Below are 27,173 nucleotides of genomic sequence, written 5' to 3' on the forward strand. Positions count from 1 at the left end.
CTTTGAAGTCGGGCAGGGTTCAGACCTGCTTCCTCTCAGTCTCAGTTTTTTACGCTATGAAAATGGGGCACGTGTTTTTCAAATGGTTTGGAGGATTGAGATGACCCAGTGCTTCCACACACCTAGTAGAATTGTGAGACCTACCTAGAAGAAAGTTATAACTTATTTCTGTATTTCTTTTTTTTGTTTTTAAAGATTTATTTATTAGAGAGCATGCATGCATCATGCATAATTCGGGGAGGGGCGGAGGGCAAGGGAGAGAGAGAACCTCAAGCAGACTACACACTCAGCACGGAGCCTGACTCGGGGCTCCATCCCAGGACCCTGAGATCATGACCTGAGCCAAAGTCAAGAGTCAGACATCCGCTCAGCCAGCTGAGCCCCCTAGGTGCCCCACTCATTTTTGTTTCTACACCTCATTCAAGAAGTAAAACACGTATCGTTGGAACCTTCTGGATATCCTTCCTTATCCCCTTCTTCCCCCCTGCTCTGCAGAGATATCCACCAGTTATCTGGAAGTTTTCTTACTTCCCTGCAAATTTTTATGGTTCATCACATAACGTATATTTCCTTAAATGGTATGTATGGGCTTCCTTTCTTTTCCAATATCTATTTCTAAAAATGTGTTGCATGACTTCTTTTTTGGATAACAGACACCCAATTTCCGTTACTGTAAATGGGAAGTATGCTTTTTCAGCCCATTCTCTCTCCCTAAATAACCCAGCCAATTTCCCCAAATACCTCATAAATGCTCTTAAGTGGCCATGTAATAATCCACCAAGGAACTCTGCATGATATAAAGCATTTAAAACTAATTACCATGTTATTTGCCATAGTAACTTATTTTTTTTTTTTTTTTTTTTAAGATTTTTTTATTTATTTATTTGACAGAGATCACAAGTAGGCAGAGAGGCAGGCAGAGAGAGAGGAGGAAGCAGGCTCCGCGCGGAGCAGAGAGCCCGACGCGGGGCTCGATCCCAGGACCCCGAGATCATGACCCGAGCCGAAGGCAGCGGCTCAATCCACTGAGCCACCCAGGCGCCCCGTTTTTTTTTTTTTTTTTTTTTTTGCCATAGTAACTTATTGCTGGGTACAGTTGTGCGTGGTAACTGTCATTTTTCCTTAGGCTGCAGCGATTGCACACTAGCAGTGTAGCCGAACAGTGAAGTAATTTGTTAGCACCCGAGGCACCTGGCAGAAGTAAACACTGAGCCTCCTGGCTGGGTCCTCAGGAAAGAGAGGACGCTGGTGAGAGTAGTGGGGGGGCACGGTGCCTCTGAAGCACCCGCAGGGCTACAGGCCCTCCAGGTCCTCACTTCCACCCATGTTCCTTGTTAATCTCGTCTCCGCTCTGTCCTGGCACCAAAACCATATAGTCTACTTACTGTAGCTCTGTCATTAACTAATACCTGCTGGTCAGACCCCCATCGAGTTCTTCAAAATTCCCTTGGCTGTTCTTAGCCTTTTGCTCTTCTATAGTTCTAGAATCCAGTTAGCAGGGGCGCCTGGGTGGCTCAGTTGGCTGAGCGTCTGCCTTTGGCTCTGGTCATGATCCCAGAATCCTGGGATCGAGCCCCGTGTTGGGCTCCCTGCTCAGCGGGAGCTTGTTTCAGCCTCTCCTCCTTGCTTGTTCTCTCTCACACTGTCTCCGTCACTATGTCTCTCTCTCAAATAAATGAAAATAAAATAAAATAAACCAGACTCTTCAGAAGCCCATACGGACATTGACTGGCACCAGAGCTTTTCTTGGATTGGAGTCATAGACGAATATGAGCAGTATCGTCAGTGTTTCACCAATGAGTCTGTGAACACGGTACCTCCCTAAACATTAGTCTTTAATGTCCTCAAGAAGATTTTATTTATTTATTTACTTATTTACTTATTTTTAGAGAAGGAAGTGGGGAGAGGGAAAGAGAATCGTAAGCAGGCTCCACGCTCAGCTCAGAGCCCAATGCAGAGCTCAGTCTCATGACCCTGAGATGACCCGAGTCGAAATCAGGTTAGACACTCAACTGAATGAGTCATTCAGATGCCCCCTTAAAAAGATTTTATTGTGGGGGTGCCTGGGTGGCTCAGTGGGTTAAGCCGCTGCCTTCGGCTCAGGTCATGATCTCAGGGTCCTGGGATCGAGTCCCGCGTCGGGCTCTCTGCTCAGCGGAGAGCCTGCTTCCCTTCCTCTCTCTCTGCCTGCCTCTCTTGTAATTTCTCTCTGTCAAATAGATAAAATCTTAAAAAAAAAAAAAAAAAAAGATTTTATTGTGTTCTTCGTGGAGTTCTTTGGCTTTTTGCTAGTTTTATTCATTAAGAACCTTAAATTTTTTGTTGCTATTATAAATGGTAGTTTTTAAAAATTACATTTACTAAGGTTGATGTATAGGGACATGATTGATATTTAGGTATAGATCTGATAATCCTCCCCCTGCCTTTTTTTTTTAAGATTTTTACTTATTTATTTGACAGAGATCACAAGCAGGTAGAGAGGCAGGCAGAGGGAGGAGGAGGCAGGCCTCCCGCCAAGCAGAGAGCCCGATGGGCTTGATCCCACGACCCCGATACCATGACCTGAGTGGAAGGCAGAGGCTTTAACCCACTGAGCCACCCAGGCGCCCTTGATAATCCCTTTGCTGAATAAATTATTAGAGCTCATTGTCAACTGTTGGGTTTTCTGTGTAGAGCATCATATTGCCCGTGAATCATGACAGTTTTGTTTCTTTTCTTTCTAGCCCTTGTACGTTTCTGTTTCTTGTACTTACTGTGCTGACTGGGTCCTCTTGCACAAAGTTGAGTAGAAATTTATTTATTTTATTTTATTTATTTATTTTTTTTAAAGATTTTATTTATTTACTTGACAAAGAGAAATCACAAGAGAGGCAGGCAGAGAGAGAAGAAGGGAAGCAGGCTCTCTGCTGAGCAGAGAGTCCGATGTGGGACTCGATCCCAGGACCCTGAGATCATGACCTGAGCTGAAGGCAGCGGCCCAACCCACTGAGCCACCCAGGCGCCCTTCACTTATTTATTTTAAAAGATTTTACCCATTCAGGGGCACCTGGGTGGCTGCCTTTGGCTCCGGTCATGATCCCGGGGTCCTGGGATTGAGCCCTTCATTGGGGTCCTTGCCTGGAGTGGATCCTGCTTTTCCCTCTGCGTGCTGTTCCCCTGCTTGTGCTCTCTCTCTCTGACAAATAAATAAATAAAAGCTTTAAAAAAAAGATTTTATGTATTCATTTGAGAGAGTGAGAGAGCACAAACAGGGGGAATAGCAGAGGGAGAAGGAGAAGCAGACTCCCTGCTGAGCAGGGGGTCTGATGTGGGGCTCGATCCCAGGACCTGGAATCATGACCCGAGCCAAAGGCAGATGCTTAATCTACTGAACCACCCAAGCGCCCCTAGGTGGAATGCTTTTAAAATTTCATCATCAAGCATGATGTTTGGGGTATTTTCTTCCATTGAGATTATCAGAGCTGCCTTCTAAATTTATAGTTTGCTTCAGTTTTATTAAAAAGTAGGCATTAGATTTTTTTTTTTTCCCCAAAATATCCTTTCTGTGTCTGATATAATCATGTAGTTTTCTCTTTTAGACTGTGTGTGCTGAAATAGATTTTTAACGTTCAGTTCTCCTTTCATTCTTTGGGTACATCTGTCTTAATCATATGGATTTTTAAAAACACATTGTTGTATGATTTGCTCGTGCTTTATTTAGGATTTTTGCCTATAAATTTGTGTGTGTATACATGGTTCTCCTAGACTCATAATAAGAGTTGAAGAGCCTTCCTTGTTTCTGGAACATTCCATCTGTCTTGCCACAGGAGGGATATTGGTAGGACTCTAGGAAGAAATCTGACTGGGCTTTTCAAAGAAGCCAAAGAGAAAATCTCTTAACATAGCTTGCAGTGGGCATAAGATCAAAGCGGAACAGTCGCTCAAGAAAAAAAAAAACAACTATCTCTGAAACAAAGACCCACTGAATCTCTCAGGAATCCTCCCAGAATGTTCTTGGTAATGTGGGATGGACTTGCTTTGTGTGACCTCCTCCCACTGCTCCACTCAGCGTGGGCCACCCTGTTTGAGAGCATGGTTCACAGGAGGAACGGCATGGTTGAGTGCCGGGGCCCTGCTCTCTGGTCTGGTGCAGGCTCCCAGGCCGAGCTGACCACCTGAATGTGTCTGCAGACTGAGGGGAAGGGTTCCATAACTTTCCTCACAGCCCCAAGCCTCAGAGCCCACAGACACTGTGCCAGCTGCGGGGTGCACAGAGGGCCTAGGCCTTCCGTCAGTATTGCTCTCAGCCAAACTTCGGATTGAGTGTCTTATAGACACTCAATGAATTCACGTCAATGAATTCTAGTTTGTTCTCAAACTTAGTTTAATCTGGCCTAATCACCCCCGAAACTGTATTTGACGCCATACGTCAGTGCTGTTCCTTAAACGTCTGTGTCTTGCAGTCTTAGCGCAGCAGGGCAGGTAGATTTTGAACTTTAGACAAGGCTCTAGTACTTGGAACGCTGCTGTGTTCATACTCAGGCTCTAATTTCAGCTACTGAAATTAGAGGTGGGGGAGTGGGGGGGGGTGGTGGTTAGATAAATGTCTTGTTCAGCTCTGACCTGAGATCTGGCTGACTACGTGTGCCGTTCACATAGGGCGAGCCTGGACATCTTTGACTACATCTACATAGACGCCTTCGGGAAGGGGAAGCAGCTGACCGTGAAGGAGTGTGAATACTTGATTGGCCAGCACGTGACAGCGGCGCTGTACGGGGTGGTCAACGTGAAGAAAGTGTTACAGCGCATGGTGGGAAACCTTTTAAGCCTGGGAAAGCGGTAAGGTTTTCTTGGTTTTCCAGCACTTGTGCCGAGTGCACGTCTTTGGAGGCATGGATGGCCTTACGGAGGATTTTATTCAATGCACGAATGGTGGATTTGGCGAAGCCATGGATGCTGCGGGGCACAGCTGGGATTATCTACAGCTGTCAACCCACTGCAGGAAGAAACTCATCCCCGTGACACGGTGCCGTCCAGTTTAAGATGTGCTGAGTGATTCTTTGACACCTTCTCAGTGCGCTTGTGCTAGCTGTCCATAATACTGAAAGCATTCTTGAGTAACAAGGGTATTTTAGATGGGTGAAGGTTCTTTTTCGGGGGCAAGATGTTCTCACATCCAAGTGCTTTATCAAGTCCCTTGATTTATACATTTCTATCACTTAGATAAGAAAAGTATGAAACTATTTTGCTTCTGAGTCAAAGGAAATTTGTCTTATAGGGAAAATAGAAGGTTGTTGAAGTCATAGTTTTGTTTCTTTTTAAATAGATTTTATTTTTTTAGAGCAATTTTAGGTTCATAACAAGATGAAGCAGAAAGTACAGAGAGTTTTCCTATCGCCCCTGGTCCTTCTCCCCGCCACAAACTCTCCCACTGTCACCGTCCCCCATCAGAGCAGGATGTTAGTTGTGGTTGATGAACCTCCAAGGCCAGGTCATTAACAGAGTTTATGGTTCACATTCACCTTCACTCTTGTAGTGTGGGTTCTGTGGGTTTGAATAAATGCGTCATGACATGTGTCCACTGTTGTGGTATCGTACAAACAGTTTTCCTGTCGCATAAGAGCCCTCTGGGTCTTACTTTTAATTATGTACAGGGTTACTGAGGTGATTGTATAGGGAACGCGATTGTGAGTTTAGTTTAATGCCCATCACCAAAGCAGGGTACAAAAGTTCTGTTTCTTTGGGGATTTATCATTATTACTAAAATTATTGTAGCAAGGTGCTGAACAGAAAGGAAGTTCCAGAATTAGAAAAGGTGTGGCATTTGTGTCCATTACTTTTATAACCCGGGCCTTGAAATGGAGGGTCTTAGGAGGTCAGAAGCAAGCAGAGTAAGACGGTGATTTATTTCCCCTGCCAGGGAAGGCATCGACCAGTCCTACCAGCTCCTGAGAGACTCGTTGGATCTCTATCTGGCCATGTACCCGGACCAGGTGCAGCTCCTCCTCCTTCAAGCCAGGCTCTACTTCCACCTGGGAATCTGGCCAGAGAAGGTAATTATTTGACTTTGCTGCTTTGCTCTTGCCTTAGAGAGGGAAATTCTAGCTTGAAAAGGCGGCTCTGGGAAGTTTATCCTTGTATCAGCCTGGGGGATAATAAACATAAATGGATTCACACTCCCGATCTTCGCCCCTCAGTTAAATCTTTTTTGTCTCCTTTATTCTAAAACAATTGCATATACTGCTAGGAGTTGCCTCTTCTCTTTGTGGTCCATGCCTTAAGCCCCTAGAATCACGAGGCCTCAGTTCTGCGTCTCAACCTGCTCTTGCCCAAATGTGTTTGCCCCAGGTCACCCTGACTCCGCAAAGGGAAGCAAAACTCTAAATGTTCCCCATCCAGCTGTGCTGGTACTCCAGAAAGGGATGTACATAAACACCCCTGTTTGACAAAAAAATGGATCTTCCATGTATTCTGGTCCCACTGCTGGCCTTGAAGGACTGGCTCGGTCTTTGAAAGCTGTTGAATTTTGAGCTGGGCCCACTTGGGCTTCTCCATGTTCTAACGGCCCCTGTGGCCAGCGGCAAGCCCTTGGAGAGGACCGCACCGTCTGTGATCGGACTCTCCTCAGTGAGCTGGGGGTGCAGCAGGGAGGGAGCCCAGCGGCGGCAGCATGGGAGCAGCTGCGCATTTCCATCATGCCCTGGCTTGGCCGTGGGAATGTGCTACTAATCCATTTTGTTTGTGTAGAGCAGCCTGCCGAGAGAATTTTCGTTCTGAGTGCTCCCAGGGACGTCGCCATAAAATCATCTGCTCATGTTATTGGAGAGCGGTACATAGTCCAACTCCACGTTGCATAGAATTAAAGTGGCTTATCTATTCCCCACTTCGGTGTTCTAACATAGTTCTAAGAAAGGGCTCATCAGTAGGAAAATCCCAAGGGATCTATCTTAAGATGCCATGTTGTCCAGCTAGCAGATGTCCTCTCAGAACATCCCGTAATCTGGTAGAACTAGATTCTCTGCCGAAGCGACCGTCCACTTCCCAGAACCCCCTTGTCCAGAGTTCAGTTGTTTTTTTTTATTTTTTTCACTTTATTTTTGAGACTGGGGTCTACGTAACTCATTCCTGTCACTTTTTTCTTTAAGGAATTTCATGATAATTTATAGAATGCAGAGACCCTCTCAAAGCATGGGGTTTTTTTTAAATATTTTATTTATTTATTTGACAGAGATCACAATTAGGCAGAGAGGCAGGCAGAGAGAGAGAGAGAAAGGGAAGCAGGCTCCCTGCCGAGCAGAGTACCCAATGCGGGGCTCAATCCCAGGACCCTGGGATCATGACCTGAGCCAAAGGCAGAGGTTTTAACCCACTGAGCCACCCAAGTTCCCCAAATCATGGCTTTTTATAAGTAAATTCTGTACTTTAATTACACATGAGCCATAGAAAGGGTAAGGTGAAACTAGGCTCTGGGGGAGAGTCTGCAGGAGCTCTCACATCCTCAACCTTTGATGACGGACTCAGCGTAGTGCTCTCGTTGCCCACTGGGGAGGTAACTTCGTATCCTCTTTGGACGGTCCAGGAGCACCATCATGCCAAGTAAATGTCATGAAAACAAGTTCCAGATTTCTTAGGCACAGAACATTTTTTCCACCACGACCATTCATTTGCTTCTGGGATCAAGCACTTAGACGCCCCCTCATTTGAGAATCAGGAGTGCAAAGTGGCTCATTCTCTGCTCTGGTGACTCCCTTCCGTATGTGTGTCCTTGAGCTAGGGGAGCAACCTGAGACAGCAGCAAAACTGGGGCTCCTGTGGAGGAAGAATTCTGGGGACACGGAAGCAGTTAGAAAAGGCTCCCCTCCAGGACAGGGTTTGGGTTGGAGCTTGGAGGGTGGGAAACCGTTTCAGAGGACAGAAAAGTAAGTTATTTCCACCTATCCATGGCACAGAGGTGGGCCAGCTTGGTGCTACAGGCCCACCTGACCGAGGGTTTATACACATACACATATGCATATGAACGTGAGTGTGTGTGTGTGTGTGTGTGTGTGTGTGTGTAAAATACTTTTTTGGATCAGTTTCTGGATCTTGGAATTAGTTTGACCTTTTTAGGTAAAAGGGAAGTATTTCCAAGCTGGGAAGACGGGAGAGTCACCTTGTGTTCAATTGAAGTAAATCAGGAAGAGCTGAGAAACACAGGTCCACTGGGTCACTGTGGCCAAAATCCAGGGCTACTGTGGCCATGATGGGAAGAGAGTGTAGGATGGTCACATTTTGAAAAGCTCCTGGCGCTTATCAGACACGTCCTTCCAACCCTGTGGGGTGGATACTGGGTTTTTGCCATTCTATAAATAACGAAACCGAGGTGGCAGAGGTCGGGTAACCTGCTGAGGCCACCTGCACAGGTGTTGATGGTTCAGGAGTTGTGAGAGGGCAGTTTGGAGCCTAAGCCCACGCTCACGCCTCACCCCTGTGCTCCAGCTCTGGGGTGAGGCTCCAGGGAGAGGGTAAAGCCTACGCCCAGGCAAATTCTACTTTCTGCTGCCAGACTTCCTGCTTATTTTGACCCCTGGCCCTGCCTTCCCCTTTCTTCCTCTACATCTCGCTGGAAAAGATGTCCTTCCAGTTTTCCAAGGCAACCGTCTGTGCCCTGGATCCCACTCTGTTTTCCTCTGTCTACAACTCCCTGTTTCTGCTCTCTGCCATCAGGATTCTCCTGACTCAAGTATCTCTCATCCTTGGGGAAGAAAACAAAAAGCACTCCCATGATAGCCCTGCTGGCATTCCCCTGCAGCTGCCTCCTTATCTCTGTCCTCCCCCGCAGGGCTCAAGCCCCGTCTGGCTATGCCTACGTGCTACCCTGCGGTGGGATGGCCACCTGCCTTGCCTTCTGCCCGTGAGCCAGAACACGGTGATCATTCCCCCTCCACACACACTGCTCTTGCCAAGGGAGCCAATGACCCCTTTTTACTGAGACCATTCTTGTTGCCAGATCCACAGATAACTTGTCTTTCCTTATCTCTCTTGATCACTGGGGCAGCTCCTGCTCAGAACGCTCTGTCCTTTGACTCTGTGGCCCGCGGTTCTCAGGCTCTTGCTAGTTCTTTGTCCTGTGTTTCTTCCCTAGAGCCTCCTCAGTGTGGGCTAGTGTCTTAGACTTCTGCTGACTCTACTCCTTTCCCTGAAGTGATGCCGCTGGGCCTCCTTGCTTCAGTTACCATCTGTAGGCTGACCGCTCCCGACCAACGTCCCGCCTGGACCCTGGCTCCAGACCCACACCCCCCGTGTCTGCTGCACATTTGCACATCACTCTGTCTCCTAGAGTATTGCAGAGGCTGCCTGACTGCTCTTCTCTCTGCCCTGAGACCTTTTGAACCCGTTTAACAAACTGTAGCCAGAGTCTTCCTTCCTGAAGTGCTCAGAGCCATCTGAGTGGCTACCCCAGGGCCTTGCAGATCGGGCTCATTGTCTTCAGGACGGCTTACTAGTTTCTTGGGGGTCTGGCCCTGCCAGCCTGAGCTTCTCAGCTCTCACAGTTGCCCCTTGGGTGCTCCGCTGCCCAGCCATGTCCTCTATTCGACCCTGTTCTCTTGCCTTGGTCCTTGCCATGGCCCGCAGCACTGCCTAAAACCTTTCCTTAGCCCGCAGTCCCATGTGTCGGCTACTTTTTGCCAAGCTTCGGCTTCACCTCCGAAAGCCCTTCCTCAGCCCCCCTGCGGCGGTCAGCTTCCCCTGGTCCACCAGCCATGTGCTCGTCTTTTTGAAGACCTTTCTGTAAGCATCTGGCTGTTTGCTTACTGTGCCTTCGCCATGGACTGGGCTCTCTAAGGACAAGGACCACATTTGCTTTGTTCTTCACTGTAGCTGCTTCCCTTGCTCTTAGCACTACGGTGAAGTGAGGTGTTCCCTTGCTCCCACAACATGGTAGGCGCTCAAGAAAGATGCTGGAATGAATGATTAGAAAGTGACAGAACTTCAGGACGCCTGGGTGGCTCAGTCAGTTAAGCAACTGCCTTCGACTCAGGTCATGGTCTCTGGGTCCTGGGATTGAACCTGCTCCCTGCATCAGGCTCCCTGCTCAGTGAGGAGTCTGCTGCTCTCTCTCTCTCCCTGCCTCAAATAAATAAATAAAATCTTTTTTTTTTTTTTAAGATTTTATTTATTTATTTGACAAAGAAGGAGACAGCGAGAGAGAGAGAGCACACAAGCAGGCGGAGTGGCTGAGGGAAAAATAAGCTTCCCGCCAAGCAGGGAGCCCAATGTGGGGCTTGATCCCAGCACCCTGGGATCATGACCTGAGCCAAAGGCAGCTGCTTAACAACTGAGCTACCCAGGGGCCCCAAATAACTAAAATCTTAAAAAAAAAAAAAAAAAAAGTGACAGAACTTCTTTAGATAATGAGGGAGAGGATGTCCAGCTTTTCCACAATGTTTGGCCACATTTAGAATGAGTGTTTGGAGAGCAGACTTGTTTCAGAGACAGGAGAAGGTGTCCAGTTTGGGATATGCTGGATTGGATACAATGTGGCGCCATCGAGGGCAGCTGTCTGAGGGCATTCGGCAGGGGCTCCTCACATCAGCACCCAGAGGCCGAAGCCCCAGTGGCAGCAGAGGCCACAGACAAATGGATATCTGAGGCCTGGAGCCAAGCACATCGAAGAGAGTCTTGGGGGAAACCTGTAGTTGGGAGAACAGAATAGGGCCGGCAGACTCTGCCACCTGGCTTTGTCATGTTTCTTCGAAGGTACATCTCGTAGAAGGCCCATTTGTTTACTCTGTCTCTGGCTGCTTTCCAGCCGCAGGGGGCAAAGAAGAGTAGTTGGGTCGTAGACCATATGGCCCACAAAGCCTGAAGTATTTGTTCTCTGGCTCTTTACAGTAAGGGTTGCCAAAAGTGAGTGATAGACACCCCCGCCCCTCGTTCTAAGATCTCCACCCCCAAAACTGTGAGCTCCTGGGATTATTGGCCTAGACATTTGGTTGGAGACGTCACAGCACCTCACCGTCACTGCTGTTCTTTAGGAGCACGCCAGGGCCCCAGCCCGCTCTCTTTTCTGTTTCTGCCCTCTCCCGTCACCCTGTCATCCGCGCATCAGGAGAAGGAGGCCGTAATTACCCCTGAACTGTATCTCCTCCTGATGAGTTGGAGACTTCCTCTGTGCTTAGAAGAGTTACATCTGTTCCACTTATCTGCCGGAGAGGGGCTGCGAGTTTGGGAGGGGAGCTGCATCTGCAGAATATCACGGAAGGGCAGTTAAAAATAACTGTAGTCGACCCTTGTGCAACCTGGGGGTTGGGGTGCTGGCCCCCGATGCAGTTAAAAATCCACATACACCTTGACTTCCCAGAACTTAACTAGCAGCGTGCTCTCGACCAGAGGCCTTACTGGTAGCAAGTAGTTGATGAACACATACACGCTGTATGAGAACGTACTGTGTTCTTACGATAAAATAAGCTAGAGGAAGAAAATGTTACTCAGAAAATCACAAAGGAAAAATAGATTTGCAGCCCTGTACTAGAAACAGTCCTCATGTAAGTGGACCCACACAGTTCAAACCCAAGGGTCCGCTGTGCTTGGAACCGCGTGTGGGAACACAAGGGAAGCCATATGCACGCAGAGGAAATAGAAGCTCACCATTCAAATCCAACGCTTTTAGCTAAAAAGTATACATATTGTCCGTGTCCCCCACTACTAGAGGTGGGATGTGGGAGGAAACTGGCACTCAGGTGCTACTTATTGGAACTGGATTTGAGGCACCCTAGGGTGATACCATTTGGTCCATTTTCCTAACAGTGAATTAAAATGTTCCTCCTCTCGCTTTGGTAAGATGGTGGTTGAGACCTGATACTGAAAGTCAACTTTGGGTCCACAATTCCCTCTCCTCACAGCCCAGGGACATCAGGCAAGTTCCTTAACTTCATAGTGCCTGATTCCTCTTCTGGAAGTCCTCGCTGATGGTACTGCCGACCTTCAGCTTAGGGAGGACTAAATGAAGTAAGACATGGTGCGCTGGGCACAGTGATCAGCGGAGAAGCAGCGTTCAGTAAATAACCGAGATCCTGGAAGTATCGATCTGGAAGACAAGATCAGGTTTCGGAGTAACATCCTGCATTGTGAAAAACTAGTCTTCACAACACTTTTACTGGGTCAAAATGTATCAGGAAATAGGACAGTTATTAATCATCTTTTGGTAAGTGAATAAACTAGACGTAGAAATAGCCAGTTTGATGGATCTGGGACTGGAATCCAGGTCATTCTGTCTGCTCGAATGCTCTATCTCAGGACTCCGTAAAGAGGAAGAGATCCTGTTCCCCCAGGAGGAGCACGTCCAAGAGCCTCTGCCAAATGCCATAGTAGAACAGGCACTGGATGATTGTGTGTGTGTTTGTGTGTGTGTGAAGCTTCATTTGAACCTGCAGTTTTCCTTAGAGGCACCGTGTGCAGTAGGAGGAACCGTGACCTTGGAGTCATACGGTTCTGCTGCTAGTGGCTTAGTCATTTCCATTCCACAGAGATGGGTTCTCTCCTTGCCCACTCAAGTACAGCGTTCCACTGGGAGTTACAGTAATTGAAGCGATGCGTACGCTTCCAGAACCTGAGAACCCGTCTTCATCAGCTCAGCTTATTCGCATCACTCGGATGTCTTCTCTGTCACCCCTTCCACCTTGTGCGGCAAAGGCAGCTCTGTCCCCTTGAGCTGGACCAAAGCAGCTTAGCAGCTCTCTTACTCCCCCAGTTGACAAGTGGCAGATTACATCTCCTTTCAGTGTATGCAAAACCGAATCCCCATACTGCCCAAGACTGTTAGAACCTTTTAGAGTTCCATAATCCAGACGTGCCCGTGGGTGGCCAGCCCAGGCCTCCTCCCCCGTGCTTACTGCAGCACACCGAGTTTCTGAGTCACTCCTCTGTTCCTGCTGGTCGGATTTGAAGGTCTGGGGCCAGTGCCCAGCCTTTGAAGGGCAACCAGCAGCTCACAGACCATGGGGGCCACCAGCATGGCCCCGCCTTGCCGTCCTTCGCCAGGTTATATAGGTCTAAATCCCGTGCCGTGAAAAAGAAAAGGCCTAAATGAAAATATTATCTCCTAGTCTTTCTGTCTTGTCTTGAAGGTGCTTGACATCCTCCAGCACATTCAGACCCTAGACCCCGGGCAGCACGGGGCGGTGGGCTATCTGGTGCAGCACACGTTAGAGCACATTGAGCGCAAGAAGGAGGAGGTGGGCGTGGAGGTGAAGCTGCGCTCCCACGAGAAGCACAGAGACGTCTGCTACTCCATTGGGCTCATTATGAAGCATAAGAGGTGAGTGCCTGTGCTGCCCATCCCCCGCGCCTGCAGAGGACGCCCGGCGTGCCCCCCCAGCATGCTTCCCAGGAGCCACTGCGTCTGAGTGTCCACCGCAGAAACTACGGAAGGCTGAACTGGTCTGAACCGGATCCACTCTTTTTGTTGTCAGGAGGATCTGTAAGCCGCAGGGTTCTTTTCCCTCTCATTTCCTCATTGTTCTGATGTTGCTTTTCATCTCCATCCCCTCGTGTCTGAGTTGTGGGTAGGGTTTGCTGGGTAGTAGGGCATGCGGCGCTGGAGTAGTAGGCGAGATGCAAGCGTCTCCACGGCAACTGTGCTGAATGCCCCTCTACCCCCCGCTGGCTGGGAGGGAGGGCGCCCATTCTCACTGGCCTGTGTTCTTGCCACACTGTTGAGAATGCACTTACATAGTAAATGGCAAATAGTATTTCACCGTGGTTTTTGTGTGCATTTCCCAGATTGCAGTCTGATTATGCAGAGTGACTCGTAAATGTACAAAAAGAAACTCCTTCATATTTCCTTTTATGAAGCATTTCTTCAAGTATTCTTACTTTTCACCTGAGTCATTTGCCTTTCTTGTTGGTTTGTAGCCATGTGTCCTGCTGCTAGCATCTGTATGCGTGTACATGGCAAATACCTTTTCCCGGTGTGATGCTAGCATTCTTCATTCTTTTATTGCATTTTTTTTCAACTTCATTATGGAAATTTCAGACATACACCCGTGACGACAAGTATAGAGAACCAGGGGCATGTGCTCCCGTGCCGGGTCTCAGCCGTTGTGAGGGTTCGCCCTCACGGTTCCTCCCCCAGCCCCACCACACACCCACCTCCCCAGGCCCGTACCAGACATCATTCCCTCTGTAGCTCTTGAATTTTGTGTCCCTAAAAGGCTTGCTCTGTTGCTTAGAAGTACATCCTCTTGTCGCACCTAAGGAAAGACCGTTCCTTCACCTCGTCACATCAGTTTGGTCAGAGCTCCTGTTGCCCGGTGGCCTGTGCGTGTTTTAATAGTCTGTTTGGATCTGGCTCCTGTAATACTATTGAATGGATTGAGACTCTACCCTTAGGGACTGAATTGTTCCTACCTGGCTTAAGGAATCTTAAACCCGTCCTATGTCATGAAGCTATCTTAGGAATTCTACATTTTATATCTAGGCCTTCGTCCCGCTAATATTGTGCCTTGCTCCCAAGCCCGAGTCTTGATACCCTTTCCATTTGGATAACCAGTTGTCCCATGACGGTTGGTTGAAGTTTTTTCTTTTCCAACTGTGGTGCTCTGTTGATAATAAGAGTGGCTTACAAAGGGGGCCAAGAGTGTCCTGAAAAATGCTTAACAGGGATAAATGCAGGTAAGTTTGTAAGGACATGAACTTAGGAGAACCAAGCCATTCTTTATGTATCCCATAGTCACCGTGACAGGGTCCCAGGGAACTGATTTGCCTTTGCTCTTATGTTAATTAGGTATGGCTATAACTGTGTGATCTATGGCTGGGACCCCACCTGCATGATGGGACACGAGTGGATCCGAAACATGAACGTCCACAGCCTGCCTCATGGCCATCATCAGCCTTTCTATAATGTTCTGGTGGAGGACGGTTCTTGTAGATATGCAGCCCAAGGTAAGTAGTTAGTTCTTTGTGTACCTGTAATGACACGCAGGCGCTAGCTTTTTTTTTTTTTTTAAGATTTTATTTATTTATTTGACAGAGATCACAAGTAGGCAGAGAGGCAGGCGCGGGGTGGGGGGGAGCGGGCTCCCTGCTGAGCAGAGAGCCTGATGTGGGGCTCGATCCCAGGACCCTGAGATCATGACCTGAGCTAAAGGCAGAGGCTTAACCCACTGAGCCACCCAGGCGCCCCAGGCAGGCTCATCTTAAGCACACATTTGAGCACTCTGATTTTGTGGGCACAGTCATCAGTTTTATTTAGAGATGACAGTTGACAGTTGTCTGATGGCTAACCTCATCAGGGCTGATACCCTGCTAAACGTGGATAGGTGTGCCCTAGGGTGGCCATGCCATGGGTTATTTAGTCACTGCTCCCAGATCCCCCAGGTTCTCCCCTCCACCACCACTGTCACACCCAGGCACTGGAAGCCCAGACCTTAGTTCCAGTGCCGTTGCCAACCTCTGTTCTGATTGGTCATTCCCTTTGCCACTCAAATTCCTGAAAGTCTTGCTTGCCAGGCCTTATAATTGGCTCCCTCCAGGCAGAGAGGGCCAGCCTGTGCCATGCGCTTATGGCCTGTCTGAGCTGGAGGGCAATGAGTGGACACTGTTGGGGGGACTAACCTAGCAACCTCTGGCACCCTGAGACTGGCCTCCGGTTGTGCTCCACCCCCTCACCGCCCTGGTGGAGACTCCCTCAAGTGGCTCTGATGGGAACTGCAGTACACAGCTGTTAGAAAAGGCAATAATAGATACTGGGTGTGTAAAAATCTCAGAAGTATGAAAAGACCAGAAAGTTTCCTATTCGTGTTGATTGATCAGAAACTGCGAGGGAGTTGTATACAGAATCAAGAGAAAGTCTGTTTGTTGAGGCTGCAAGTCACTTAACCTCCAGCAGTGTAATGGGGCAGTTGTAGGAGAGTGTGTGTGCCCGTGTCAGAGCAAGGGGCCGACAGGGAGGTTATCTGACTTTGAAGTCGTGCCATATAAAAAAAGAAAATCACGTAGGGGCTCCTGGGTGGCTCAGTCAGTTAAGCGTCTCCCTTCGGGCTTGGGTTATGATCCCAGCATCATGGGATTGAGCCCCACATGGGGCTCCCCGCTCAGTGGGGAGCCAGCGGGAATCCTCTCCCACTCTCCCTCCTTGTGTTCCCTCTCTCACTATCTCTCTCTGTCATAAATAAATAAAATCTTTTAAAGAACTTTTTAAAAATGAAAAAATAATATAAAATGAAATAGGCTCTTTAGAGTTGATTAAACTTGGTATTTGGTTCAGAATTTGGTGTCTGTTGAAGATTCAGGAATTCATCGCTAACAGATCTAAGTAAACATGCAATGTAAAATTTAGTGTTATGATATGGTAATGACTTTGCAAAAAAAAATAGTATGCTTGATACCTGGTTGCAGTTTTACATCCTAAAACTGAGGTTGAGCGAAGTGATTGTGGGTAATATCAGCAAGTTGCCTTTTTTAGTTTTAAATTCTGAGACTTTCAGAACATTTTTGACTTGAACAGCTGGAATTCCCCTATGAGGGCGGTCCGTCTTCTCCCAGGGCTCCCATCGGCCTGCGGTTTCCCAGGAGTTCTCTGCGTGCCAGGTCGGTGCGGCATCGCGGGTCCAGGCAGCACCCTGGTTCTGTGCACTTGAACGTGCTCAGGGGTGCCTCAGGGGTCTCGAGTTCTTGTGGCAGCATCTCTTGACTTCTCTGTCTTTCCCCCTCCTCTGTGGTCCCGGTAGTCCGCAGAGGACACCAACTCCATCTCCTGAATGTCTGTCCCTCGTGTTTCCTTTCACTAGTGGCTTTTCCTGGTGCCTCTCCCCCCAGGGCTACAGGTATTCCTGGCCTGCACCATGCCGACTTTCTCAGTGGTATCCCCCAGACTCCCCTGCAGGGCCCAGAGGTGACCTGGACCCTCCCTCACAGCCTCATCTCTGTTCCCAGCCCATCAACCTTTTGTGGTTCCTTGAGACCATCCTACTTGCAGGTTTTCACACAGGTGGTTGTCCCTTGCGAACAGGCTGTTTTCTCCCGCCACTCCTTCTCCTGCCACTCCCCCACAGGCTCAGATCGGGTCATCTGGCCCTGCTCTGAGCTCCCTGACACCCTGCCCCTTCTGAGTCCTCACACCTTTGGGAGAGCTGGAGTGTTTCCTGTCAAACCATCTGGCTCTCAGTCCCGTAAGCTCCGTGAGCGCACAACCAGAACCCAGTCTGCCTGTCCCGTGATGAGTCCCCGTAGATGTTCACATCTGACAGAGCAGCCTGCGAACAGAAGTGCGTAGTGAGATGCATGTAAGTAGCAGGTCACTAATCAGCTGCTAGCTTTTTTTACGACATATTTTTCAAATATGCTTAAAATATGGTTAAAACATCACATACCCCATACACCTTCCATTAAATTTAACGGCTAGCATTTAGCGTCTGTGTTTTATCTGTAGATAGAGATTTCAGGTTTTTGATGAACCATTTAAGACTCTTGCAGACATCAGGACTTAAATACCGAATCACGCATCTTCTAAGAATAAGACGCTTCTCTGCTTTACTGTAGTTACATCACCACAGGTAGCAAGTCACAGTGACCTCCTGTGTCATCCTGGGTCAGTGGTCACATCCCTGTTTGTCACAGCGTAACTTTGATAGCTGTTGGTTTGTTTTCACGCCATGATCCAGCCAGGATTCCCACAGATGATTCCGCACTTGGTTTCTGTTGTCTCTCTAAAGGCGTAGTCCTCTCTTAATAAAACCAGTTAGTTCCTTATTCCTCATCTTGTTTTCTTCCTTTTTCATGTGACTTTCATTTTTTGAACTCTCCAGGCCGGTTGTCATAGAAGTTGTCTAACATTCTGGATCTGTCTCACTGTTTCCTTATCTGTATTGTCTTTAAACCGGAAGCCGATCAGGTCTGAGGCTTGATTAGATCAGGTTAATATTTTTGGGCTAGAATGCTTCTTGTCAGATGCGCGTCTGTCACGTGCATCTTCTCCGGAGCCCCTGCTGTCTGATGTCCCACTGTCAGTAGGTGGAGTTTGGCCACTTAGCTAAGATCCGCATAAGGGAGTTTTCCCTTTGCAGCTAACACTGTGACGTCCTGTGACTATTCTATTCCCCAATGACCACAATCCCTCTTTTTGTTTTAGCATCTGTTGAATCTCCTTGCCTAAATTATTATAGGAGAGCTGCAGAATGATGATTTTTACTGCTGTTGTCTTCCCTGCTTCTGTAAACAAGAGCTTTCCTGCCTCCCGTCCCCCCATCCCCTTCTCCTTTCTCCCTCCCCACTTACCCCTTTACTTTCTGTCTCTGTCCCTCTCCTCCCATAAATTCCTAGATTTTTATTTAGTCAATGCGTTAAAATCATTTGGGACAGTTTATGCTCAGATTAACCCAAGTTTAGCCAAACGTAAACCTTGAGAGGCTAAATTTAAATTTAAAAAATACTGGGGCACCTGGCTGGCTCTTGCTAATGTAGCTCTTGACCTTGGGGTCCTCAGTTCGAGCCCCATGTTGGGTATAGAGATTACTTAAAAAATAAAATGTTTAAAAAAAAAACCAACTTACTTCAATATGTTTTTTAACATTTCTGGGTTAATTTATTTGTATCAGATTATTTTGCTTTTAAATTTTTTCTTGATTTAAATTTTCAGCCTGTGATGCGGGTAATCCTTTTAACTTGGGTAGAGCCCACTGATGAATGCCTCCCTAATTATAAGCCCTTCACAGAGAGTTGAAGAGTGAATTATAAGCCACGTGCATCCATGAGATCCTCAAATAGTTTTAGTCTACATAATTAAGAGAATTTTTCTCTCAATATGTTAGACTGTACTTAAATCCAAGTGGGGTGGTAGATAGCATCTTGCATGTGTTTGACGTTTGTTCCCACTAGGGGGCATGGTTTAGTACGTTCCGGACACCAGGGGGGAGCAGCGTGTCCTATCTCAGCTTCCCTCTGTACTTCTGAGATACTGCAGAAAGTGAACATCACAGGTGGTCAGAATCAAGTCAGCTGCCCGTATTGGAAGGCCAGGCATTCCCTGCAATGTGAGAACCCAGTCCTTACGTGTGTCTTGTGTAAGAATGAGCACGCGCCTCAGAGGATGCTTGGTGCATGATAGGCCTCGCTAAGCATCAGCTCCCCTTTCTGTCATTCGTCTTACGCTTCAGAACGAGTTTCCACCCACGAGCAGTCCGTGGCAGTCTGCACGTCAGCAATGTGAGAACCCAGTCCTTACGTGTGTCTTGTGTAAGAATGAGCACGCGCCTCAGAGGATGCTTGGTGCATGATAGGCCTCGCTAAGCATCAGCTCCCCTTTCTGTCATTCGTCTTACGCTTCAGAACGAGTTTCCACCCACGAGCAGTCCGTGGCAGTCTGCACGTGCTGACGTGCGGGTGCAGTATACATTTCCAGCCACTGCCGAGAGGGGTATGGCTGTTCGTTTTAAACTGTGACTGTCTCCAGTGCCCATTCTGCCGTGTCCCAGCGGTTCCACCCCTGGGTCCGTCCACTGGAGACACAGTGACGCAGGTGTCTGTGTTCTTGTTATACTAGGACAAAGGTGTCATTCGTGCGACTCCCCTGGTAAACCGGGGTCTGTCCAAACTCTGGAATGCTAAGCTGCAGTCAATCCTGTTGCTGATAAACGCTTACAGGGTGGTGTACATACCACACACACATGCGTACATGTATGCGGTTATGCTGTACACCGAAAACAATGCCCCGTTCTCTTTATACGTAGTTATGTTTACTCCTTCTATTTGTGTTCACAGAAGAGGGTTTAGAAGGATATACTCAAGTGGGTGGTTTCTTCGCAGGAGGGGATGACTCTACGTGGTCTTGTCGTAGTTGTATAGAACTATATTTGTGTACCCGGGTGGCTGAAGTTTTTTATTTTATTTTTTCTTAAGTTGGCTCCTTGCCCAGCATGGGGCTCGAACTCATGACCCTGAGATTGAGTTGCATGTTCTACCAGCTGAGCCAGCCAGCTCCCCTGGGGTAGCTGAATATTTAAAATAAGATAAGCAGACGCATTTCCCAATGTCAAGGAAATTGGGAAAGACTTATGATTTCTCCAGGACTTTTAAGTAGGCCCTGTTTGATATTTTCTCATGAAAGTTTTACATTGCTTAGTTTTTTCATTCCCCTTCAGGTGAATTTTTTTTTAAACTTTATTTAGTGGATTTCCCCCTCTTAATTCATAGTTGCCATCTTCATTATCTTTTCTTCTCAGAAATGTTTTTTTCAAGGTGCCTGGGTGGCTGAGTCAGTTAAACATCCAGCTCTTCATTTCATCTCAGGTCATGATTTCAGGGTCCTGGGATTGAACCCCACACTGGGCTTTGTACTCAGCGAGGAGTCTGCTTGAGATTCTCTCTCCCTCTCTGCTTCCCTCTGCCACTCCCCTTGCCCCCGCTCATATTCTCTTGCTCTCTCTAAAAAATCCTTTTCTTTTTAAGATTTTATTTATTCATTTGAGACACAGAAAGAGAGAGAGAAGGAGCAGCGGGGAGAGGCAGAGACAGAGGGAGAAGCAGACTCCCCGCTGAGCCGGGAGCCTGATGTGGGGCATGATCCCAGGACCCTGAGATCATAACCTGAGCCGGAGGCAGAGGCTTAATCATCTGAGCCACCCAGGCGCCCCCCCAAATAAATCTTTTTAAAAAAAAATTTTTATCGGGGTGCCTGGGTGGCTCAGTGGGTTAAGCTTCTGTCTTCGGCTCAGGTCATGATCTCAGGGTCCTGGGATCGAGCCCCACATCGGCTCTCTGCTCAGCGGGGAGTCTGCTTCCCTTCCTCTCTCTCTGCCTGCCTCTCTGCCTACTTGTGATTTCTCTCTGTCAAATAAATAAATAAAATCTTAAAAATAAATAAATAATGTTTTTATTAATACCTCTTTCCTGTTTTGCTGGGAGCCTGGGCAGGTAAATAAATGCACAGAACCCAGCCCCTGTCCCTCTTACCGGCCAGGCACGGGGCCACAAGCACTGCCTTGGGCTGCCGTCCACCGTTCACGTGACTTCCCAGACGTTCTGTCTGTGCTTCCCGTGCCTCTCGGGCCCATGCACAGGATCCTGCGCAGCCACTACTGGCTCAGTTATCCCTCCAGATCCATGGTCGAAATCTGACCTTGACCTTTCTCTCCTCCCAGTACTGGAGCTGCTACTTAATCCACACAGAAACGGGGAGGGAGAGATAATGCTAAAATCTACGTCTGAATTCTTTTGAGTGGTTGCCGTCAGCATGTTGGTCTAGACAGTTCTTTGTGGTGGGGACCGTTCTGTGCATTTCTTCCACAGTGACCCTAGCCTCTTTCCACCTGATGTCAGTGGCAGCCCCCAGTGGTGGCAACCAGGTCTGGCTTCAAATATTTCTTTGTTCTGCTGGGGGCAGAACAGCCCCTGTAGAGAACCACTGCTCTCCACAAACTGGCAACAGAGCCGTGGTTCTGAATTACTGACTTGAGTTCTTTTCAAATATTTCCATCCTGCCTGCTGGTGACAGGTAATGGTGGTTCCTCCAGAGACTTGAGCCCACCCCCCACCCCCCCTACTTCTGCGTTCCTCTGCAGGGGACCCTGAGGCCCTCGGCAGCTGCCCTGGCTACGGCACCGTGGTTCCACCTCGTGCGTCGGCAGGGCTTCCCTCAGGGAGGGGCACCAGGGGCAGATGCAGGAAGGTCAGAAACCTGTAACCCCTAAAGGAGAAGCTCAAGTTCTCTACAGAGATCTCGTCGTCAGCAGTAGCGGTCAGTTTGCGGGCTACTCCATCTCCCTTTTGAAGAACCTCGGGCTTCTGTGTCCACAGAGCACTGTCAGTCAGAGCCTGCCCTGCCAGGACCACAGCGGGCCCTTGAGTCAGTCCCCTCTCCTGCGTGCCTGCCCCTGCTCTGGTGCGTCTCCTACTCTGATGTGCTCAGCTCTGGCCCCCGGCTGTCGGGATTCCAGTCCCGGCTGCCTCCTGGGCCAGGGCTTTTGGTCCATGTCACAGTTCACTCAGTTGGCAGGGACCCCGTGGGGAAGGCTGCGTGTGTGCGTGCACTGGGAGCTAGAGCCCGGTCGGCTGCCACAGTGGCTGATGTGGCAGGAGCCCCCCACCCAGGGCAAACCCCGCAGGCGATCTGTAGTTGTGCTGCGGACAGGGCGGACCCGACGTGTGGCCTCCAGGCTCGCCGTCCAGCAGTGTGCCACGTTACTGCCCCTTCCCCCTCAGCATGTGGGAAACCGGTCACTTGTTCTCTTGGCTGCCTCATCTTCCGAGGAGTGGATGTGCCGTCGTGAGCCCCAGGAACTGCATTGGGCAGTCCAACCGCTCTCACACGCGCTCTCCTAAGTGAGGGTAAGGTGGTCGTGTGGTGTTCTTCTTTGCACCAGGTTCGTGTGCGTCTCCCTCAGGAGCACCCGGAATACCTGAGCAGGTTCCACGACCGCAGTCTGTTAGCACAAAATGTCTGCAAATCTCTCCCCGTCCCATGGGGGAAAAAAGTTAGATTGAATCATGCAACTCCTTCCTGTTCTCCCAACACCAGGGCAAGTCAGTGCTCCCAAAAGATGTTCCTGTGGTGACTGGGGACGCTGGGGGCACATGGCCTCTGGGTGGATGGGGCTGTGCCCTGGACTGGCGTGTCACATGTTTAACCAAGCTGTCGAGGGCTGCACTGCGTGTGTTAGGCTCGCTGGAATGAATCTGAGTGAAGGGCTGTGCGGGGTGTGGCTGTGTGTTGACCAGAACCGACACCGCCCTGGTCCCCGGTCAGAGCAGGAGGATCTGCCTGGCCCGACTCCTCGTGGTGCCAGGTCATGGGGGACGTGGCTGAGCGACTCCTGGGTCGGGGGTTCAAGACACCATCCTTTCATTGGGCCTTTGGGGGAGCTGTTTTTCTTTTCTTTTTTTTTTTTTTTTTAAAGATTTTGATTATTTATTTGACAGACAGAGATCACAAGTTGGCAGAGAGGCAGGCGGAGAGAGAGGAGGAAGCAGAGCAGAGAGCCCGATGCAGGGCTCCATCCCAGGACCCTGGGATCATGACGTGAGCCCAAGGCAGAGGCTTAACCCACTGAGCCACCGAGGGGGAGCTGTTTTTCAAAGTTTTGCAGGGGAGAAGTGGTGTGAAAGGATTTAAGCCTTTTAAATACCTTGCCCGTATTGTCATCTGTTTGTTGTAATCATTCCATTTTCACGGAGTCTTGCTGTTTCTCTGGTGGCAGAATGGCTAGCATGGTTTCCTAGGAGGTAGCATGGTTTCCTAGGAGACGGGACAAGTAGCGATAAGCCGCATCCAGGCACAGGTTGGAGGTGCGAGCCACTCGTCAGCTCCTCCCACGGGCTCTCAACACGGCCAGTATTGAAGGGAGCGGGGGGAGGAGTGCCATCTGTGTGGGAGCACTCCATTAGCAGACAAGAACGGTGGCAGGTGTGAGACTTGGAGCCACACGGTGTGGAGGCTTCCCAGGTCGAACCTCTGGCAGACGAAGAGCAGGCTCGGATGCCCTGGTCCCGTACGCTTGGCTGTCGGTGCGATGGAGTCAGAGGAACGTGACAAATCCGTAGTTCGCTGGCCCTCCAGAGACAGCTGGAGATGTGCTGGGGCCAACCTCTTGCTCAGAGAATAGGAGAACGTTCTGTTCGGTGTGGAGCTGCGGGGGCCCATCCCACCGTCCCCAGCTGCCCCCGCTGCCCTTGTCCTCTTACCTCTTCCAGATTTCCGTAAACATGTCTCTCCTTTTCCTCCATGTCAAAATGCCACATGAAAGGGGTGAGAGATAGGAAGACACTGCCGCCATGTCCGTTTTAACGGCAATTGTCCATGTGCCTCTTTACCAACAGAGAACTTGGAGTATAACGTGGAGCCTCAAGAAATCTCACACCCCGATGTCGGACGCTATTTCTCAGAGTTTACCGGCACGCACTACATCCCGAACGCAGAGCTAGAAATCCGGTATCCAGAGGATCTGGAGTCTGTGTATGAGACGGTGCAGAATATTTACAGTGCAAAGAAGGAGGACGCAGAGTAACATCTGGTACAGGACACCGCACCTTTGCCGCTGCTGCTGTCCTCCAGGAGAACAGGATTCCGGAAGAAGACGCCTCCACGGATCCCTCTGGATTCACACCACCAGGAAAGCCACTTAACCAGTAGTGCTGGTTGCCTCCTACCAAGTCTACATAACGTGTGCTCTCCTCCAGCTGCAAAGACAATGTTGCTCTCCGCCTACACTAGTGAATTCATTTGACGGCACTGTGTTCAGTGGCATGGCTTGTGTGCTTGTCCTGTGGTGACAGTTTGTGACATTCTGTCTTCATGAGGTCTCACAGTCGACGCTCTTAGAGTCATTCTTCCTGCTCACTTCCCATACGTCTGTCTCCCACCTGTCTCAGAACATTTCATTCGCCAGGCAGGGGTGGGGTGGTCCTGTGTTGGCAATACTTTCTCTCTGATTTCTCTGCGGAACACCGGGGCTGCTTGTCTTTTCACCCTGAATTTAGTTGCTTGTTCAGAGGGGAAGCGATGAGGGATTGTGGCAGCATCTGAGAGATGGGGACAGTAACAGACGAATGATAATCAGAGTCATCCGCATTTATTTTTTCTAATATTTGAAACAGACTTCAGGCATTTTATCTTCTCCCTGATTTGACTTGGGAGAATGGCATAGCTTTTCCTTCCGTGTTCCTCTCACATTTACGCTCATCTCTCTGTGAATCCTTAGTTTTCTGTTCCATTACATAAAATCTTCTAAAGAAAGTGCATAATAATGGCCTTTATGGATGGGTTTTCCCACATTCATCTACTGTTCCTCCCTTTAAAATAACTACTTTTTGTTTCCTTTTAATTTTAAGAATTGTTCCAGTATCATGACTAGATCTTAAGTCAGTGATGGGTTCTCTTTATTGTAGGAAGTATTAATCTGGTGTTAAGATGTTTGCTTTTAGAAATCACACGCGGTGGTCTCCAAAGACCTGAAAAGGAGGTTTCACTTTTGTAATTGGAAAAAAGAAATAATGAACCTTACACGTTTTTTAAAAAGGAAAGAGGAGGTTCCATGCCCCCTGTCACCCGTAAGAATCACTCTAAGACCCTTTTGAGTGTGGTGGGGTGGAAACAAGTAAAACGTCTTAAAGAGTGTCCGATCCGTGGGGAAGGAGGCGGGGTGTCCTCCTGCTTTCTCAAAGCACTGCTGTCCCGAAGATACCACTGGCTCTTGCTCCGTGCCCTCCATCCCTGAGCGTGAGGGCACCGGGTCCCTGCACAGCTCCAAAGCCACCACTCTCCACCTCCCTGTTCTCAAGCGAGCTAGCTAATTCGTAGTTAACCAGTAGAAGCTAACTTCTGGAGTTAGGACCTAGTTACTTTCCTCTCTGAGTTGAGAAGAACCCAGTTGCTCTGGTGAGTGAGGCTCTGGGGGCTGGGATCCGGCCCCGCCTTGCCGCCCTTCCGTGCATTTGCATGCTGTTTTTCCACGCCGCGTTTGATGACTGCCTCTCGTGTCGCCCTTGGAAGCCCTGGGATGACCGAGGTTTGGGGAAGCCACCTGAGACCACGTAGTGGTACCTGGCAGCTGGTAAGCAGTTACTAGAGGTGAGGGTCTGGCGGGCCGGCTCCTGCCAGCCCGAGTTAGCGCTCGCCAGTGTCGGCGTCCCTCGGCAGTCAGATCTAGAGCCCGATGGGTTAGATCTGCCCGGGCAACGTGACTACTCACAGCACCCTGCCTGCTGAGGCTGGGGGTCTAACACTACTCTCGTTTAAAGGTGAGAAACTAGTTAATCCGGAGGCAATACTAACCAGATGCGTTACTAAGAAACTGTGGAGCATGCTGAGTTATAACCGTTGGTTCTCTGGTTTGATTTCCTTTTTTTTCTTAGAGTAACATCGAAGCCAAGAAGGATGGTTTCACTTTTTCTGACCCAATGTAAATATGTATGCGGACCGTTTTAATGTGTTTCTTCATGAGTGCTTCGTTCGGCTCCAGCAGGCCTGTGTCACCTGTGTAAGTTGGTATTTGGGCACTTTATATTTTTCTAAAAACGTGTTTTGGATTTCCTGTACTCTAATAAATCATAAGTTTCTTTTTAAAATTTTTTCCAAAAGTTTTCTCCATTTTAAAAAGCCCTGTGACAACAAAATAGGACTTTCGCGATGTTAAAATATTACATATTTGGATATACGCACTTCTTTTCTCTTCAAATGAATGCCAAGATTTTTTTGTACAATGATTAATAAAATGGAACTTACCCAGAGAAACCACACAAGCGGCCTGCCCAGTTTCGTTTCGGAACAGAAAGTCCGGCCTTGACAGCAGCAGAATGTCCCTGGCTTCTCTTCTGCTCCAAACGTCCAAACATTTGCTCTACCGAATTGTTCCTAACGTTGGTGAGTGCACAGGGCACCTTTATTCCGCCGGCTCCTCCCAGCGTCAGTTCCCGCCGGCCAGCCGGCTAGGAGTGGCGAGAGCACGTGGTTGTCAGCAAACAGCGCAACTTGTTGGTAGTTACCGTCTGTGTTGTGCAAAGGAAAGGGCAGGTGCTTCGGGATGTGCGGGTTCTCAGTGCGTTAGCATTGGTGTGATAGCTGCGGGGCGCGGGGCGCCCGCCCCCGGGTGATGCACTGTGTGCTGTGCAGAGAGGACCAGGCACAGGCCAGTTGCCCAGCATCGGTGCTGCGGTGGGTCTCAGACCTGGAACATACTGTCATGCATTGTGACTTTGTGAGAGGAGAATGTCATGTGCCGTGTCTTACCTACTTCTTAGCCCCTAGAACCTTCCTCCCCAACACACACACACACACACACACACAGAGCAGCCCCGAGGTCCACACACACACACACACACACACACACACACACACACACACAGAGCAGCCCCGAGGTCCAGTGTTTGTGGACATACTTTGGGAAACACTGTGTCGTCAGTTATGTCCAAAACTAGTCTCTGTTTGCCTCAGACCAGTTTGGCCAAGTGTCTCGTTTGAACAACTTCCGTCTAATCGGATTTCGGATGGCTGGCTTCATGTTGTCTCCGCCTGAACCTCATGACAGATCTCATTATAAGTGCATTTACACAGCAAAATTCTTCTATCATGAAAACCAGCATTAATACTGTTGCTACGTCAGTTTGACATTTTCTGTCTACTCAAAGTCTTGTTCTAATTTTAAAATGTCTCAGTCTTTCTTAAAGTATTAAATTGAGTCAGACGTTCACGTTCTAGGCTTGCTTCTACCTTCAGAAGGCGA

At 48.8% G+C, this 27,173-nt stretch overlaps 1 protein-coding gene across 3 annotated transcripts in view; it reads left to right on the forward strand.

Annotated features, from left to right (window-relative positions):
- Nucleotides 1-26,731, forward strand: part of FBXO21 (F-box protein 21) — a 47,146-nt gene extending 20,415 nt beyond the window's left edge. For 2 of the 3 annotated variants that reach the window (XM_046024811.1, XM_046024813.1), the window contains 5 exons: nucleotides 4,639-4,818; nucleotides 5,900-6,032; nucleotides 13,068-13,279; nucleotides 14,747-14,904; nucleotides 23,773-26,731. In XM_046024811.1, the coding sequence (XP_045880767.1) occupies nucleotides 4,639-4,818; nucleotides 5,900-6,032; nucleotides 13,068-13,279; nucleotides 14,747-14,904; nucleotides 23,773-23,960 (871 nt within the window). In that variant the 3' untranslated portion in view covers nucleotides 23,961-26,731. The remainder of the gene's footprint in view (nucleotides 1-4,638; nucleotides 4,819-5,899; nucleotides 6,033-13,067; nucleotides 13,280-14,746; nucleotides 14,905-23,772) is intronic. The other variant, XM_046024812.1, reaches the window with a different exon arrangement.
- Nucleotides 26,732-27,173: the final 442 nt, after the last annotated feature.

This window comes from Meles meles, chromosome 12 (assembly GCF_922984935.1).
Source record: "Meles meles chromosome 12, mMelMel3.1 paternal haplotype, whole genome shotgun sequence".
In the NCBI taxonomy this organism is placed as follows: Eukaryota; Metazoa; Chordata; class Mammalia; order Carnivora; family Mustelidae; genus Meles; species Meles meles.